Genomic DNA, 18,560 nt, shown 5'->3' with positions numbered 1-18,560 from the left:
CTAAATGCAAAAGACCTTTTTTTCCCCTTTATGGACTAGGAATTTGTAGCTTCAAACTATGATTTTGTTTCCATGCTCCTTTTTTCAGATATGAAAACTTCTCCTATGCCATACAGAATCATAGCATGGTTTGGGTTGGAAGGGACCTTAAAGATCACCCAGTTACACCCCCCTGCCACGGGCAGGGCCCCCTCCCACCAGCCCAGGTTGCCCCCAGCCCCGTCCAGCCTGGCTTTGGGCACTGCCAGGGATGGGGCACCCACAGCTGCTCTGGGCAGCCTGGGCCAGCACCTTGCCGCCCTCATGGGGAAGAATTTCTTCCTAATACCTGATGTAAATCCGCCCTCTTTCAGTTTAAAGCCATCCCCCTTGTCCCGTCGCTACCTGCCCTTGTAAAAAGCCCCTCTCCAGCTTTTCTGTCGGCCCCTTTAGGTGCTGGAAGGCGGCTGTCAGGTCTCCCCGGAGCCTTCTCCGCTCCAGGCTGAACAGCCCCAGCTCTCCCAGCTGCCCTCACAGAGCGGGGCTCCAGCCCTCTGACCATCTTCATGGCCTCCTCTGGACTTGCTCCAACAAGTCCATGTTCTTCTTATGTTCAATAATATAATTATACCTTAATGTTTCTCTTGTTACAAAGAATTGAGGCATTACATTGCCTTTTACCAGCTTTCTAGCTAGGATAGAATACAGAGGGATGTGTTTCTAGCTACAGTAATTACCTTAATTTCGTAGGAACATAAGATTGCTGTGTAATCGGCTATTACTAATGCAATTACTCTGAAGAAATGGCTCACAAAGAGACGTGTCAGGGGTGCTTCTACATCAGCACAGATTGAAGTAATTTAATAATGAGTCATATTTGGTCTCTGAAGTGGGTAATACTGAATGCCAAATATCCACACTATAATGAAGATTTATGAAAGCATTATTTGTGATATTCTTATAGGATGGCTACTGGATTTTGCAAATTTACCATATACCTCTTCTTTCCCCAAGCATGTTAGCAGTATTTCTTAGTTTATGTTATAGTCGAGGACCCAGCTGGGATCAGAGGCCCGTTCTATTAGGTACCTGCTCAGGGTCTGATACTCCTTATGCTTTCTAAAGGCCTGACTCAGAGCTTGCTGAAGTAAATGGAGAGTCTTTGGATGGGTTATGGACTGAGCACTAAATAACTGGCAGACTAAAGGAAAACAGGGGAGAAGGAGGTGTCTGTCATCCCACTTCCAAGAGTCCTAATACAAAAAGGTCTTTGACAACATGCATGACTTTATTATGCAGTATTCACTCAAATATTTTCCTGAATCACGACCATGGAAATTCAGTGAATCTCTCAGCCAGGAAGCATGTAGCAGAGCTAAGATATGAATGAACTCAGGCCTCTGAAGTCCCCCTTTAGTTCCTTAGCTACAAACTACATAATTTCTGTAAACAGGGCATTGACTATGACTGTAAAAAAAAAAAAGAACTATAATGAGTAAACAACGTAAAGTATGCCACAGCAGGCTGCCATACTGCATCAGTTGGAATGAAGACCATTTGTCTACAGTTCCCTATGTGCTCTGTTAATTGATCACAGGTAGCTCTACCAAATGAGCTGGCTTACCATTGCTTTACACCAGAAGCAGAAATACCAACATGCCCAAAGCACTGAACATACGGAGATCTGTCACTACCTCAGGTATAGTAATTTTTTTTCTATTCTATTTTTTATCCCTGCAACTGAAAAATGTAAACCAAAATCACCTAAACACAGGGTTTAAATGATGACAGTAGAGTTTTCTCATCCAATAAGAAATGACTGCTACCACTATCAATCAGTGCAGTAAAACAGAACGCAATGGATATATAATAATTTTTTGTCAGTACAAAGTTCATCACTTTCAGTAATACTCATTAATTGTTAAGGTATGCATACAGAAAGCCAGACCTGGCCAGGGTTAATCCAACCCAATGGAAAGGAATAAATCAGCTGGCCAAACTTAATCTGGGGCTAAATTAATATGACAGTTAACAGGAGAAATTTCTAGATATAAAATACTGAAAAGGCAGTACCCAGAACTCCCTTTGGGTGAAGACTGTAAAGACAGTGAAAAAGGCATGTGTTGACTTACTGGGGTCACTGACAAAGGCTGAAACTACCAAACAAGGATGCACCTCTCTGCTCCTCAAACAAAAAAACAAAACTCAAACCCCAAAGCCTAATAGAACTGGGAACAATGGTAAAAGTGTAAAATGGGGACGAGCTGTTTATCTAAGAGGGAGAAAAAGGGGTACCTGCTTTACAGGTCTCTGCCTAATGAACAGAACCTGGAGCAGCCCAGTAAACCTGTTGTTCTGACCCTACGCTCAGGACCCCAAGGCACCAACAGATTCTGCAACCTCTTCCTCTGCCTGTAGGGGTCTGGCTGCCTGGGCTGGAGGCCAGCTCTGATACAGCGCAGCTGTAGCCTTGGATCAGACTTGTGTGAGAAGGAGCTGCAAGAAGCCTTGTTGAGGACCTCCCCCCTTCACTCATGAGCTGCATTTAAGCTTAGGCCTTGCTCCCTGCTGAGCTACTTCCTAGGTATATCTGCGCCTGGTTATACACCCTGCTGATCCTCACTGATTTCAGTTCTTGGTTTGACGTTGTATTTAACTTGTCATTATGGACTTGTCTGGCAACAAGCAGACTGTAGGGTGATTTCATTACAATCAGCCGAGCTCTTCTGTTCTTCTTGCTCAGGCACCATGCACTTCATTGACATGGAATTTAGGCACACAGGGTCGGATCTTCAAACCCAGTCCTTTGTTGATGATAAGCAACATCTGTGTCCAGTTCAGAAGGGACTACAGAACATCTACTTCACATGCCCCAAACACTTCCCACCACTTTCTTGTATATTTCACACATGACTCAAGAGATTCAAAACAATACTGTGCTACAGAAAGAATCGGAAACTAAGAGCATCAACATCAAGGAGATCTTTCAGTTGGCAGAACATTAAAAACCATAGATGATGCTTATAGAGGATCCTAAAAAAATTCTCTACTTCATGTAGTTGAAAATTCTTTCATGATCCCAAAGTAGTGTTTGATCATTTCACACCTGAGCATTGAAACAGGGCAACTGAATATCTCTGTGAAGACAGACACACACTGCCTGCATTTTGCCTCAGCATCTGTTGATGTTCAGTACTTCGGGGTTCTCAGAATGAAATATCAAGGAGAAGAAATATTTTTCTGGGTACCAATAGGTGACTAGCAAAAGCCCTGAAGTATGAGATTCATGAAAGGAAAATATGGTATAATCTACTGTCTTTCCTTTCAAAATCCCTTGAATATGACAATATATAGGCACCCAAAGCCTTGTACCACAGACCTTGTACCTTGATGTCTCCAGGAAATCTGTTTTCTTTACGTAATTTTTGAAGTTCCATTTTTAAATAGGTTCCTTGCTCACACTATCCTATCTGGAAGAACATTTCAGAACCTTACTCTTTGAATGGCTAGGAAAAGTTACTTTCCATTCCAGATTTAAGTGATAGGTATACTTTAACAGCTTCTATCCCTCTTCGATATATATTCCCTGAATTTATTTAATAAAGAGGAATTTTATTTCCTTTTAGCCTAGACTAAAACAAACTCCTTTGTTCTCTCCATCTGAAGACATTCCATTCTCTCATTCATCCCAGGAGCCTTTCTGAGAACTGCATCTGTTCCAAATTAAGGTTATATTTCTTGAACACAGATGACCAGAACTGTACACAATATTCCAAATGAAGATTTAGCAGCATTGTATGAAATAATATAAATATTTCCCTCTCTCTACTAAAAATATCTTTTCCAATATTCACTAGAACAGTATTAACATTAGCATTTCGTAGCTATATGAAATGAATAAATACTGGTAGCTTAGAGTCATCTTTTGATTCACCATATAATTCTCATCTTTCTTTTTTCCTCCCCTAGCCTCAAACTGATGCAAAACAAACTGAGAATTAGAAGCTATTTCTTACACCTTGCTACTTTGCTCCAGCTGACATTCTTTCAAAGGTGTGTCATACCTCCATTTGCTTTCATGTTCCTCTGCATCCTGCTCTCTATTAAATTTGGGGCTCTTTTGACATTTACCCTTTTCTTGTTCTGTCCATATATGTCAGCTTCTCAAATGGACCAAGTAGTCTAAAAAAGAGAAGGGGTCTCCAGTCAGAATGTTTTACAAATTTTTATATCTGTACATTGAAAGGGAAACATTTAATTCCCAAGAACAGCTGACTAAATTTGATGACAACTGCTTTAATCAAACAGGGACAGACTCCAAACCTAACTAACAGGGAACGCATCGAATAGCAACTTTCAATTTTTATGTAAAGATTGTGTTTCGCTTCTCTCATCCAACATGTGAGAAACTGAATTTCTCATATACATATATATATATATATTATAAAAGAAATATTCTGTACCAATCCATACCTCTAAATAAGATCTCACACACTACATTACAATATCCTTCAGCTGAACAACATGATTATGAGCCAAGAGAGTCCTCTTAGAAGTGTCTGGACTGCTAAATTTCAGAGACCTTTCTGAAATATTTTAATGTGTTGACCCCTGGTCTCTGCGCTGAAGATCTTGACAGTTTACCAAGCCTTCAGAGTACTGTCTGATATACCCGTAGGTAAAAAATGAAACAAATAAATAAAAAAGACATTTTATGAGAAAGTTTGCTTTAAGTCACTTTGCAATTGTACCCATCAAAATAATCTCTACCTTCACCTATTTTTAAAAGATGACTATTGTTATTTTCAGATGAGACTGACACACTGCCAGTTTCAAAAAGGTCTTCGTGTTTTATCGGCAAGATTAAATTTTAAATAGTTCACGCAGTTATGAATCCATGGGTTTGCTTGTTTTTTTATTCCTGCTTGTTTCGTCAGAAACATGTATATTGTGCATTTCTGATATATAATTTCATATTTAGAAATTGAACAAATTATAAAATACTATAAAAAAAAGAGATACATTACCAAGAACATCACAACAGGTGATACAAGGAGAGCTATCCATGCTTCATCTCTTACCTATCTCTTCCTTTTTATTCATTTATTTGCTGGGGCCAAAGTTTCTTTTGTTAGATGAAGCAGCAGTGACTGAAGGCAAATCAACTTAGTTCTTCTCGTTCATGTAAAGCCATTTGAAGAAGTTCCATGCATTACTATCTAATTTCTAAGATCCTTATATGAAACAAAAAGGCAAATTATCAACTTATTTGAAAAGCTGTTTTCCCTCTAATACAGTACCCACGTGTTCTGATTCTGTTCAGTTGAATTTTTTCTTCCCAGTCTTTCCTGTACAGCTGTCAACCCCTTGACCTACTCAGGACTGGATTTCTGGTGCCCTTTCCCCCCAGTTTTCACCTTTGCTATAAAAGCAAACCTTTCTCTGGTACAAAAAGGACTACTTAGTTAAGAAAACCGATACGTATTTCCTACTTAAATGTTTCAGGAAGAAATCTGTGGCTGTGTCCATGCTGTTCTCAAATAATTCCATCACTGACTGCAAAAAGCATTACTTGTAAGACCACAAAGCTAGTTTTAGCTTTCTTTATTGAATACATAACCCTCTTTGACAGTTTTTCTGTTTGTTAACAATTATAGAAATTGCTTCTGCTAGGCTTGTCTATTACATTACATATAACCAGCTACTGCTTTGTATTTATTTTTTGTTTTCAGAATATAATTACAATCCTAGTCACCACAGAGGCTGGGAGTGTTTTTACAGACTGATTTTATAGCATCTGTAATATAAAAAAATATTAACTCAAACCAGGTTTACCTCTCTATAATTAAAAAGATAATTATATTTCAGCTCTTTGCATCTAGTAATTGCTTTTTTGTTGGTTCTGTGTAAACTCTTACTGATTCTAGTGCCTTGTATTTTTTTTCAATTGATATTAATCTCATTCATGCCCATCTCATTTATACAGTGACTTAAAAATTTTATGCAGAACAAGCAGAAACCTTCCCTCAAGGTTTCTTAGCTAGCAACCTGGGTGAAAGTCTTAGCATTTTATACATCATTTTTATCAGAGGCAAAAGCCTGGGCATGTTACTCAAAGCCGTAGTTCACATCTTCATTTATTTCCCTTCTTATGCTATTTGTATCTCTCCCCTGTACTCCTACCCTTTACTTTTGATGGTAGAATTTTCTTATCTTTCCCACTCTAATTCCATTTTAAGTGTCTGTATTATTTCTTTAAAATTTTCCCTGTTAATTTTTTCCTTTTTCTTTATTATTTTTCAACCTCTTGACTAGTCAAAATGTTATGATTTTTCCTCCTGATGTTTTTTTCCCCATCATTTGAGCTCACCCCTCTTTTACGCTTAATAACTTGTCATTTTATATTATGGCATTGCCTCCCTGTTGTGTATATTCAAATTAAGATCCATCTGAAGATGCGACTCTATTACACTACATTAAGTTTTTCAAGGATTCTAATAGTTCCTCTTACAATGTATTTAACTTTTTCTACTCCTCTCCATAATTTTTAATTTTATTTTGCATTTCTATTCCTAATTGCTATTTTTAATCTATACTTTCATCACTGGTCCTAACCCAAGTTTCTTGTTTATTAGGGTTAATCATACTGAACCTCACTTCCACTGGGAATTTTAGTGATTTTATTTCTGAGATCTGATTTCAAGGCATGATTTAGCAATAAAGACTGGTTTCTTATCTTCTTCAAGCTTTGCTTCCTTATGGAGTGTCTACTGACTCTACAGCCCTTGTGTGCTTTTCTGATTTATGACCTCACAGTAACTCTATCTGGGGACAAATACTTTTTAAGATAAAGCCTTTATGTTGGTATTAATTCCAAATCCAAGAGAAATCATCTTAGCAATTGAAGGACCCAAAAGGGGTGAAATGTACCGATGGTGCCATTATCACTTACAGAGCACTTTGAGAATCCATTTTCTCCTGTGACCTTCAGCAGTCTCCAGCAGCAGTTGTTAAAAACAAAGATGTAAAATGCAATACTTTCACAGATCAACCACCACTAAAAAAAACGCCCTCCCTCTTATTAAAGAAAATTTTTAAATAGCATGCAGTCTTACCTGCTGTTCTGGCAAGAATTTTTCATGAATCAACAGGACATAGAGAATATTTTTTTAAAATATAAATGCCAAAAACATCTAAGCACATATTATTAACTTAGCATAAATTTTTTCCAGAATCTACATGACATGGAGAATATCTTTATTTTTTTTAAGCATAAGCGCCAAAAATATCTAAGCATGTATTATTAACTTGGCACAAAATGTCTAAAAACAAAGACCATTTTTATATAATCTGTCAATTCATTTAGATGACAATTAAAAAAAAAAATTCTTTCCCAGAAACATGGCAGCAAATAGGTTACTTCTGTTACAGAAAATGAAATCTACTATCCCAACAGTGAGAATGAGAAGAGAAAAAAATATCACAGAGAAAACGTCCACATAAGAAAAACGAATAATTAAACAAATGCTACACCAGGCTTTAAAGGAAACTGGATTGCAAATGTAGGATTCAGCAAATTTCAATCCTAAACCCTACGTACATAAAAGATTTTCCCATCACAAACTCTAGCACTTTACAATAGGAGTAAAAAGGAGGTCATCTTCCTCCTACTCTTTATGAGGCTCATCTGCCTAACAAATCTGACGTTGAACAAAGTCTAGTGTGGGTTTTTTTTCCCCAAAGTAAATACCAAACCTACTGACAACACTGCTCTGTTTTCCAAAAATGGTAGACCTGCAGACACAAAAAATAAGTTACCAAAACAGAGAAGAATCAAAGCTAAACTTAGTCACCTTGCCTACTACCACTGAAAATAGAACTGTTTCACAATTCATAAAATAACCAAACTAAGATAGCAAATTCTTACTGCATCTCAACTCACATAAACATCCAATAAAGTAATTTAAAGATAAATTTACTTTTTATAAGAGTGTAGGTAAAGACTGAGAACCAGCTCAGAAAGCCCTAACTACAGAGAAAACTTGTTCTAGTAGAAAACTTACTTAGCAGCTTACTACAGTATTAAGTTACTTGGAAAAATGCTGGATGTGGTGCTAGTTTCACTTACACCAGCATAATTCAGAAGGAATTCAGCTGAACTGAATGAAATTATTCCTATGAAAGATCAAAGAAAGATCATTAAGCAGCAAAATTGTGGAGACTATGGCAACATATCAATATTAATAGTTATTGGCTTTATATTACATTGAATATTATTCAAATTTCAGTCCTTTAGATTTTAATTATGTACGTAGGATCTGGGATAAGCATCTCCCAAATTCCTCCATGATCACACGCTCAGCTAGACAGACAGAATAATTTCTATTTTCTGCCTCTTCAGCTTGCACCAGGAGACAAGAACATACTGCTTTCACTTCTTCCCAAGATATACGTACAGCTGGTTGCCTGACCGGGGGAAAAGAAAGGAAATACCTCCATTTTAAATACAGAAAATAATTTAAAAGACAAATTGTGAAACTCAGTTAAGAGCTGGAATGCACAAAGCTGAATCCAAGTAGCTGCACTGTTACTGTAAGATACATCCTTTTAGGAATTTCATTCTTCTACACTGAATAGCTTGTGCTTGTAACAGATTGCTTCTGAGATTTTCTATTTTATCACACAGGAGACTGTTCACACAATGTAATCGATCTATGAAAATGCTGCCCAACAGGTGCAGACAGAGAAAGTTTATACAAGTCTCTTCCTGCCTCAAGTACAAGGAAATGTGTTAAAAAGGCTTAGCCAAGGTCGAGGAAGTATGAAATGTAAATTCAGTTTACTCCTGTTGAAGGAAACAGCACCAAGTCCCTCAAGGATCCCTGAATGGCACCTTAGCAGCTTTGCATTGAACAAACTCTTGAAACTACTAGCTGTTAACATCATAACTCATTCTACTATATTAATAATGTAACTCAACCTCCTGTGTGATTCAAGCAAAAGCATAACTTGGCATGATCTACCCCATCAATACACTACCAAGACCAGAGATTACTAAAATATTTTTTAAATAGATCATCAGAAAGTATTTTAAAAACAAAATTAAGATAAGAATTTCAAGGTTGATGCAAAGGAGCGAAGAAATGATGTATGCAAACTCTAAGTTTTAGAGCCTAGAGTAAAGCTCCCTAAAATCAACTAAGAGGTGGTTTAATGAATTTTAATTATTAACAGCTGTTTCTATTTAGTAGGCAAATGACTATAAACCAACCAAAACCAAAGGTTAGGCTACTACTATATTAGAAATTATTACAACATCAGGATAGTACAACCACCTTAGACTATTTCACAATCCAAATTGCTAACACAACTAAAATTGAGAGGAGGTGGATCAAAGGAAGAAGAGATGGGAAAGAAGCAGTGATGCAAACATGCTTATTAATTGAATATCACAAACATATCAACAACATAATTTTCTTATCAGTTCTTTGGTCAAGGTTTTATTAGAAATGAATGCTTGAACATAGAAAAATTTAAGAACAGAGAAACTGAAGGAACAAGATAAAGTAGCTAAGGGGAAAAATGTTGAGAGAATGAAATATATCATCGATACATAAATAACTGCTGTTTTGTAAGTAGAACTAATACATATATCCTTAAACTCTGTACACTACATCCTTAATGGATAGTTATAGGCCATCCTTTGGATATTTTTTCATTTATAGAAACAGGATGGCAAATGCTATGTGAAGTGATGCCTTGTATACAAGCCATCTGTCATTCTAGTCATTATTTCTTAAATAACTATGATAATGGTAACATGAAAAATGAATGAAGTCAGACCAATGAATTATGCATTTCTATTTCCAAATATTCACCTGTCTGTCTTCAATTTTGGTAACGTTTTGAATGTTGATGTTAAAACTGGGCTGTTTCCTTCATTATATCTAATGTCCACGTAGTTTAGCGTATTCAGCTGGGGTTTCTCATCTGGACTTTCTTCATAATTTTTGCAACCAATGCATTTGCAAATAGAGGAACACATAATTTTAGCCTGAAAATATAGAATATTTAGAATAAAAATTGTATAAATCTTAAATTAAACATACATTTGAGCAACCATTCCAACTATATCACTAGGGACTTATTCTAGCTGTGCTGATCTTGGCTAGTTCCCGAGTGAGACCATCAGTATGAAAAGAGTAAGGAAGCAGGAGGCTGATGCTCTGTACATCGACAAATCACTTCTCCCCTCAATTTGTGGATAACTTGGCAAGATAAAAAAATACCACAGATGCAAAGAAACTACCAGGATTAGAAGAAAACCATTCCTCATTTCTTGTGGAGCAAGGCATTGGCCAAGAGCTCCTGATGCTGAAATTTAGCTGACCAACTTCAGACAAATTCAGTTCTTTAAAGACATTACAACAAAGAGACTGTGCTCCTATGCTGAAAATTTATGGTGAAAAATGCAAAGAAAAAGTGACTATTTTTAGAAACTACCAGTTGCAGAATATACTCAACATTAAGGTAGTAACTGATAAGAGGAAAGTTCAAAGTTCACCTGACTCACCTCAAAGCACTCACAATAATTCTTGAGGCATTCTGAGCGCTTGCAATTACATCCTCTGTTATGGTGAAGTTTCATTTCTCCTAGTTTACTTTTCCCAATCTTTGGTAAGAAAGCTTCTGGGTTTCTACCAAGACAGGCCTAAAACAAGAATTGCTAGATTATGACAAGTTCAAAGAAGTGGTTTTAAACACCTGAATGACTGTGACCCAATGTTTAACAAAGAAGTTCTTACTTCCCACTCTCATTATTGGTGGTATGAAGCCCAAGGATAAAGGAGTCTTTCATGACATATGAGAGCAGGAATTTAAAGATTCCAGAACATTAAGCTGACTTGGCTCTACCACAGAAAGCAATTTGCATTGTTTCTATGGAATAACATAAATAACCCATCAGCTATTCTCTTGGAGCTTGTTTTCTTTCACTGCTGATACTACTTTCACCAGAAATAAAAAATTACCAGTGAAGAAAAAACCCTTGCATACATAGTTACATACATCTCAGAATTTTGAAACTTGTTTTATTAGTGGCCCAATAGAAAGTCCATTCACTGAAATCAGCATTGGATTGCAACAGCAGATTTTCATTAGGTCCCAAGACCTCGCAATGCCACAGACTACTAAAAGGCAGGTTAAAGGGGTTATATATGCCCTTTATGTACAATATTATGGATAGCACAGGTATGCTTTCATCAGTGACAAACAAGATCTATCACGCTCTACCAGGTGCTATCTACAGCAGTGAAAGGAGTGCTTAGACATCAACAACCCCATCAGCTGAACCACAGACAAGCATCTGATTTTAAAACTGGCTGTTGCACATTGACAGCAAAAATTGCTGTGGCTTGACCGGTTGGATGTGGCAAAGCTCTAACTTTAATTAGATCAATGTCTTGTACAAGACAATTTTATTATTATTATGTGAATGATACAAAAAGAGTTCTGGAGAGTTGTATACAAGCAGCAGAAAGCCATTAATATATATCCTTAAAGCATCAGCAGTAGAATAAGACTTTTCACTATCACTTTAAAACTTAGATAACATAACATGCATATGAGATCAAATTATTGCTCAGATTGTGCAGTTTGATATACACACAAAAATTAGGCCACATGTTGTTCTCTATTCTACTAATAAAATCAGTCTCCAAATGTAGAAGCAACCTGCTTCTCACTAGTGCAGGGTTCAGTGTCACTGTCATGAGAGCCAACTTGGCATCGCTGCATGGGTCAGCCAGAAAGACTAACACAGACAACTGCAGAAGATCTGTCAATGACAGTAATAATTTAGATAGTAATAATTTGTTTTCCTTTAACTACTGTCTGACTTTGGGATACAAAAAATTTTCCTTCAAGTGAAAAAGTCTTCCAAAATTAAATTCAGGTTTGAATACTTCTTTCTAAGAATAAGAGTTATCATTCAGTTAACCCATTGCTGGTTTTAATTCAAAGTATCAGAAGGTCCATAAAAGGAAGGAAAGAAGAATAATACAGAAGCAACACTTAGCTTTATTTAGATTAAAAAAAACATATTCCAAATACTATAACTAGTGGAAAAAAACAATACTGCTGTATTTTCATACGTGAAGCTGATACTAATGTGTACTATACTTTTTTTTCTTTTTTTACCTTAATGGCTTTCGATCGCTCAGTTTCATGAAGTTGATTGTTGTAACAATTATTGCAGTTGCAGTTGTTGCAAAAATCACTACTGGCAAAGCAATCACAATATCTATGATTAACACGTAAAATAACATAAGAAATGAAAAGAGTAACTGGTTTAAGAGTAAATTTTTTAATTAAATCCTACTTCTAGGCAGAATTTCCTGTTTCTACTCATAAATGTTTCTTCCTTTGTAATTTAATCACATCCTAACCTAGACAAAGAGCTTCTCTCTCTTTCTTACATTTTGTAAAATACATCCAGTCCATCAATGACTCAAATCAAAAATGTGTATACATCTCTGTGCATATTGATTATATATGTAAGCAGCAGCAAGACAGAGAAATTATATTTTAGTATACAGCATTTGCATTCTACATAGGATTTTCCAGATAGGATCTGAACAATTCTTCTAGCTTCTTTTTATTTTTCATACTTCGGATTATATTCAGTCATCTACACCTCTGCATCAAAATTCCAGCTTGTGTGACACTAGTTTACAACAACTGTGGATCTTTTTAACTCCATAACAGACAAGCAATTTTTGACATGTATGTGCGGTTCATTTTAAAGCACAAATTTCTTGTATGTTTGTCTTTTCATCTGTACACTGTTATTAGCATTTTATTAAATATTGATAAATGATTACTTACAATTTAAGACACTGAGATTTTGCACAGTTACACGGTTTCTTAGGCTTTATAATCCCTGAACCAAAAGGCAAGCTACACAGGTTGAAAAAAGAAAAAAAATCAGAAGAAAATATGCAAATACAACTAAAATGAAAACTAATTTTTCTATAGTTTTGAAACGATAAATACTGATTTTAATTTTTTGCGCTACTTAATAAGTGTTGCCTTACAGCATGCATGAGAAAAAGGATAAGCAATGTGTAACCTCCCTCTACCCACCAGCTGTCACCTACTTGGGACAGGTCTGCCCTTAGTCATATAACCTGTGCAGGGCTGTGCAGCTACAAAGCACTCTCACCTTTCACACCGGGGTTGCAGCTGCCTCTTCCTTAAAAATGATCTACAATTAAATATAATTAAAATAATTCCATTAGTGTTAGAAATACAGGCTAAACACCTACTAATTTGATTTGGAAATATATCAATTAACTCCGAAAATTAAATGCTTTTTCAGGCAAACTGACAGCACCGTTGCATTGATCCTAAGAAAACCTGAAACCACACTACGTAGTTTTGACTACCAGCAACTGGCATCATGATACCAAGATACATACACAATGTGTTCTTACCGAACAGCATTTTTGTTACAAGAGAGAAGCAGCTATGCAACACGAAAATGTCTAGGAGTCATTGCCAGTTTAAAATTCAGAAGTCATCATGGATGTAAGATATTCCACGCATCTTACCCCTCTGAGGTCATTCTCACTGGCCTGTGCAGATTTGATTGTAGATGGAACGTGGCAGTGCTAGCTGCTGGTTGTAACGGTCCACTTTCACACTGTCCAAGACAAAATGGATATGTCCTGTTTATGTTAACTTCTAAAAAATACGCTTGTAAGTTAACAGATAAAAAGTAACAAAGAAAATGTTTCAGAATAATTTAATTACTAAGGTTACTGATAAAAACTCACGGAAGTAGAAAGTGAGAAATGAAAATGGCATGCATCTTTTCTCGGAAACCGTTCAGTATGTCAGGAATCTCATTTCTCCCAGTACAAAGAACCAAGAACAGCTTTCAGTGTTGCAGTGTTGGCACACTATTTTCAATTTACGGATCATTCCAGATTCAGTTGCTTTTAATTCCAGTAGTCAGTAGAAACTGGTTAGTGACTTCATGATTTAAATATCTGCAATATCACATCTAATTTGTTGAAGTCTAAGCAAAATTTTAGAAAAAGAATCAGTCCACAGGCCAAGAAAACACACTGCAGATCTGTTGTCTCTTCAGACACATGATTAATAAGGGCCTGGTTTTCGAGAGAGACAAGGGAATAACAATTAGGATTACACTGATATTACCAGTAACGGAAGGACAGTGAATAATTGTAAACCACTGTTATTGTAACAGGTGATGAATCTAGGTGACCATAAAGAAGAGGAAAATGAACATATTTAAAGCAAGAGAAGAAATCTAGGAAACAACTAATTTGGGATAAAGTTAGAGAAGAATTACAAGCCTGTCTGCCTCACTGCTCCAGAACGTTTAGGCACCAATTTGCAGATACACTGCCTCTAGAGATGAAAGACTCCCTAGGTTGTTGTTTGATCTCACCCTTGGGTATTTTCTTCCTTTTTTTATCACAGTGGCTGCTATCCACAAACCATTTGCTGTGTTTGTACCCACATGACATATGCACTTCACACAAATCAGAAGTTAACTATAAAAAATTTGCAGTGATTTTTACTACCAACTCTGTTGGAAGTAACACATAAGACAACAAGCATCTTCAGATTTTTAGTCTTCTGTTCAATTTTCATCCAAAAAAGAAAAAATCAACAACATTTATAAAGACTTAATGACTGTTAAATCCTAATCAAGAGAAAAAGGTGAAAAAAAAATCCTACTGGGGGAAAATATACCGCTTCTTATGGTAAAAATCAGTGTGCTCTCCTTCACCCCAGAAAAATCTTAAAATGGTTCTCACAATAGCATAATCTATATATTACCAAATTCAAGGTTTCAAAACTGGAATATATTTTTCTTATGGAAATCTGTATCTTTAATTTTGGTATTACTTCTAGAAGATGTTGAAATCAGAAACCTTTATATGCATAAAGTATACTAAGTGCAGAACTAATCTGTCCAAACTAGCTAAATTGTTACTTCCCCGCATAGAATTAACAACCCATTTTAAGAAAAGGAAAAAGAGCGTATATTGTACTTAACAAGTTTAAAGGCTAAAGCTTCTTTACCTCTTGTTCATTCAGAACCGGTTCACCTGGAACAGGCAAAAACTGCTCCAGTACAGCTGTTACAGGGTTGTCCACATCTGAAAAGGCAACATTTACCTGAAGACAGCAGAACTACTCACAATGTATAAAGTTTAATTTATCCATAAGTATTTATTGAATTAAGCATACAGGCAAACTGGTATCTTAATTTGTTAATAAAAAAAATCACCTGGGGCTGGCTGTCCTCTGTCAGCACTTTCTCCTACAATTCAGTTTTTAATTCAGGCTTACTCTGCAGTAAATAGTGTCAATGAAGTACCTAGAAGTTTTCTCTCTAGAAATGTTTTTCTCATTGCAAAATAAGAATAAAAACCTGAATACACAAAAATACCCATGAGAGAAGAACCCACCACCAATTTGTCAGCTAGGAATTTGAACATAGATTGTTTACTCTAAGACATCAAGGACAGTCAAATTCAAATGCCATAGACTTAAAATATTTTGCTAAAATATGAAAACTGTGAGAAACAACTAAATCTATTTGTCCCGAGTTCTTAGTTTACAAATTTCCAGAGTTCTGAGAGCACATTTGGAACGGAAGTCTTTAGCTTATGAAAAAAGTTACTAAAAACCATGGAGAAAACAATAGGTGTAAGAGTAAGCGTAAGTCCTGGTGAAGAACTGCATATAAACACATGAGCATCCTAGCCTACGTAAAAAAAAGTAAACATCAGTCACAGTAAGATTACAAGATAAATCTTATACCTGTACTTACTTACTTCACATCTAAAAAAAAGGAAAAAAGAAAAAAAGAAAAGAAAAAAAAAAGGGAGCCAACAGACAGCTTAATTAAAAAGTGGAAGAGATTAGTCCCTACAAACTTTTAGATGTAATTTCTGGACCTAATTCTTTTACTTCCTATGAAAGACAAGTAAACCAGAAAAAAGCTCAAGCAAATAACTAAAAAAGATATGTTAGCACACTTTTCCTCAGCCTTTTTTCCCCTGCTATTACAGTGAAGGAATGAGAATTTGAATTCTATAAAGGAACATGGCCTTTAACTTGAATGTGCCTGGTTTACTCTTCTGATGGCTTCTGACAAATACAAGTAAACAGGTTCCATAGCTGGAGCACCTGCTGAGAGATGCTCACACTCAGCACCTATTGGTATTGAGAGCAATACCTGTGTTTGCATGGTGCCTAATATTAAAAGGCTTTGCTTTCACATTGCCATCAAAATTCACCACTGTAACAAAATTATAATAATAAATAACAAAAAAAAAGTTAGTAACGTTTTTGAGGAAGCTATAGTTAGGTAAAGATTTATTTAAATTAAACTACACTTGAATACTTAGTTGCTGCTCAGATGAAAATGTTTTGCTCCATCTAAATAGCATTAACTTTAGGGCCTCAGAAACCACTTTAAAAACTGATGACATTTCAAGTTCACATAATAATGTAAGTACTCGTGAGACATTCTGAATCCCAAGGCTAAAGCACACCCATTGCCCTCACGGCTGCTCTTCATTTCTAGAGACACAGTGACACCTGGTGGCAAGATGGGGTAAATGCAAATGGATGCGGGTGCTTAAGCTAAATGTGCTTAAAATATATGGAAATTAATCTGTGTATAGAGTTTCAATAAATTCATCATATCCATTACATCATTCTTATTATACCGAAGCGCCTAGCAATTTTTCAGTTATAAAATAAAGTAAAATGATAACTGGTATTAGCTACATCAGCTTCGGCTCATCTCCCCGCGTTGCTGCTTAAGAACGTAAACACGTGGAGTTGCACGTTAACAATCTGTGATACACTATCTGACAGCCTAGAGACAATTTTCGGTTTTATTGTACCTGATTGAAGATAATTACGTTGGTCATGGTGATGAACAGGTTTTAGTTCTTGTGTACCACAACTATTTACATGGAGTATTTTAGTACCTCCTTCCAACTGACAGATAACCTGCAATGAAAACTAATGATTACCTTTCATCTAAGAAATTGTAATTCTAAGCACATAGATATAAAGGTTTTCATAAGAGTACCACCTGTCTTATAAAGCGTTATAATCACAGACTGGAATCTCTCAAACAAATGGATCATTACGCATTAAGATGTTTGCTTTTTGACCCTTAATTTTAATTAATTTTGGAAGCAGCTATTGAGATCTAAAAAAAGTAGCTCCTCAGCCTAGGTGATGTGGATTCCTGATTCTCTAAATTGCTCCATGGGGCTTTGTAGAGCATATACTAGCTATTTACTAGTGTGCTGGCTTCAGATTCAGTTCCCTAACCAGAATATGTCATTGTACATGTTTCATTTTATTTATTTAGCTGTGATTTTAAATCAAGACTTCTCCTCTGGATGAAGAAAGGGACTGACTTATTATTCTTGATACACCACTTACTAAGTGGGACTTCCTGCTGCTAGTGTGGTACAAATAATTTAATTTTCTCTAGCATATAATTTTGCTGTCAATTACAGGATATAATTACCATAGGATTGGAATCATTTCTCTGTGAACATCTGGATTCCTCTGCTACATTGTGCAACGCCACTACCTTGCAGCCAGACTCACCAACATTTGGACTCTGAAAAATTGCTCTGTCTTGGTGATTCTCGATAACATTACTAACTGCCTCTCTTACCTCAGCCTGAAATATAAGTTTTAAATCTTAACAGGCATGCTTTAAAATCTACTTTAAATTCCAAGCAAATGCAACAAATTAGAATATTCATCTGCATAAATCATATATTCTAAAGCAAGCATTGTTTTCAAATGTAATACTGAGAACAGTTAATTTACTTCACAATAGCAGCAAGATTTTTGCTTATATATCAAGTAAAAATATTCCTGAAGAATAACAATGAACAGTAACATACTTCACAGTAACAATGGTGTTCAGTGTCTCCAACATCATGAAGCATCAACTCATTTCTAAATTGCCTTGGAGAAGTTAGGCAACAGTCACAGCAAATTATGCGAACCAAGAATTAATCCTGAAATGTATAAATTGGCTGGGGATCATTGGGATTTAATCTAAGTAAGAAGTACTCATCTGAGACCAGACTGCAAATCCAGTTATAACTATAAATCAGATTGTTCCAAAATAAATTTTTGTTATGGTGATCAACTAGTGTGTGTCATGGCACTCCATCACAGATGTGGTGCTGCTTGCATTTGTTGAAAACCGATTTACCACCTGTCTTGCTGATCCTTTAACTTATTACAGTGTCATCTTCGCATAAGTCACACTTCCAGATGAAGCTTTGCCCTCTCAGTACACACTTTAAAACACCGAATGGATAACCTTGAAAAACCTGGCTACAAAATCCCAGTAATTTTCAGACATCTCCCTTTCATGAAATACCTGAATTTCTATAGTTAGTCTAGTACATATCTAGGAAATTATATTTGAAAAATTGAAGCATTTTAAGAGAATCATTAAGTTGCAAAAAACATCTCTCCATAGAAGGAAG

General features: G+C 36.0%; 1 protein-coding gene across 1 annotated transcript in view; it reads right to left on the bottom strand.

The window, feature by feature from the left end:
* The window catches only part of TESMIN (testis expressed metallothionein like protein), an 84,309-nt gene that overhangs the window by 61,957 nt on the left and 3,792 nt on the right, over positions 1 to 18,560 (bottom strand). Inside the window, 11 exon segments of the mRNA XM_056354518.1 lie at positions 4,044 to 4,161; positions 5,061 to 5,213; positions 6,932 to 8,445; positions 9,858 to 10,033; positions 10,553 to 10,690; positions 12,178 to 12,259; positions 12,865 to 12,936; positions 13,202 to 13,243; positions 13,590 to 13,681; positions 15,097 to 15,173; positions 16,935 to 17,043. Of these exon segments, the coding sequence (XP_056210493.1) occupies positions 8,253 to 8,445; positions 9,858 to 10,033; positions 10,553 to 10,690; positions 12,178 to 12,259; positions 12,865 to 12,936; positions 13,202 to 13,243; positions 13,590 to 13,681; positions 15,097 to 15,173; positions 16,935 to 17,043 (981 nt within the window). The 3' untranslated portion in view covers positions 4,044 to 4,161; positions 5,061 to 5,213; positions 6,932 to 8,252.

This window comes from Falco biarmicus, chromosome 10 (genome assembly GCF_023638135.1).
Source record: "Falco biarmicus isolate bFalBia1 chromosome 10, bFalBia1.pri, whole genome shotgun sequence".
Classification (NCBI taxonomy): Eukaryota; Metazoa; Chordata; class Aves; order Falconiformes; family Falconidae; genus Falco; species Falco biarmicus.
Note: the sequence above shows the minus strand (reverse complement) of the source record. Positions and strands in the feature narration are given on the sequence as shown.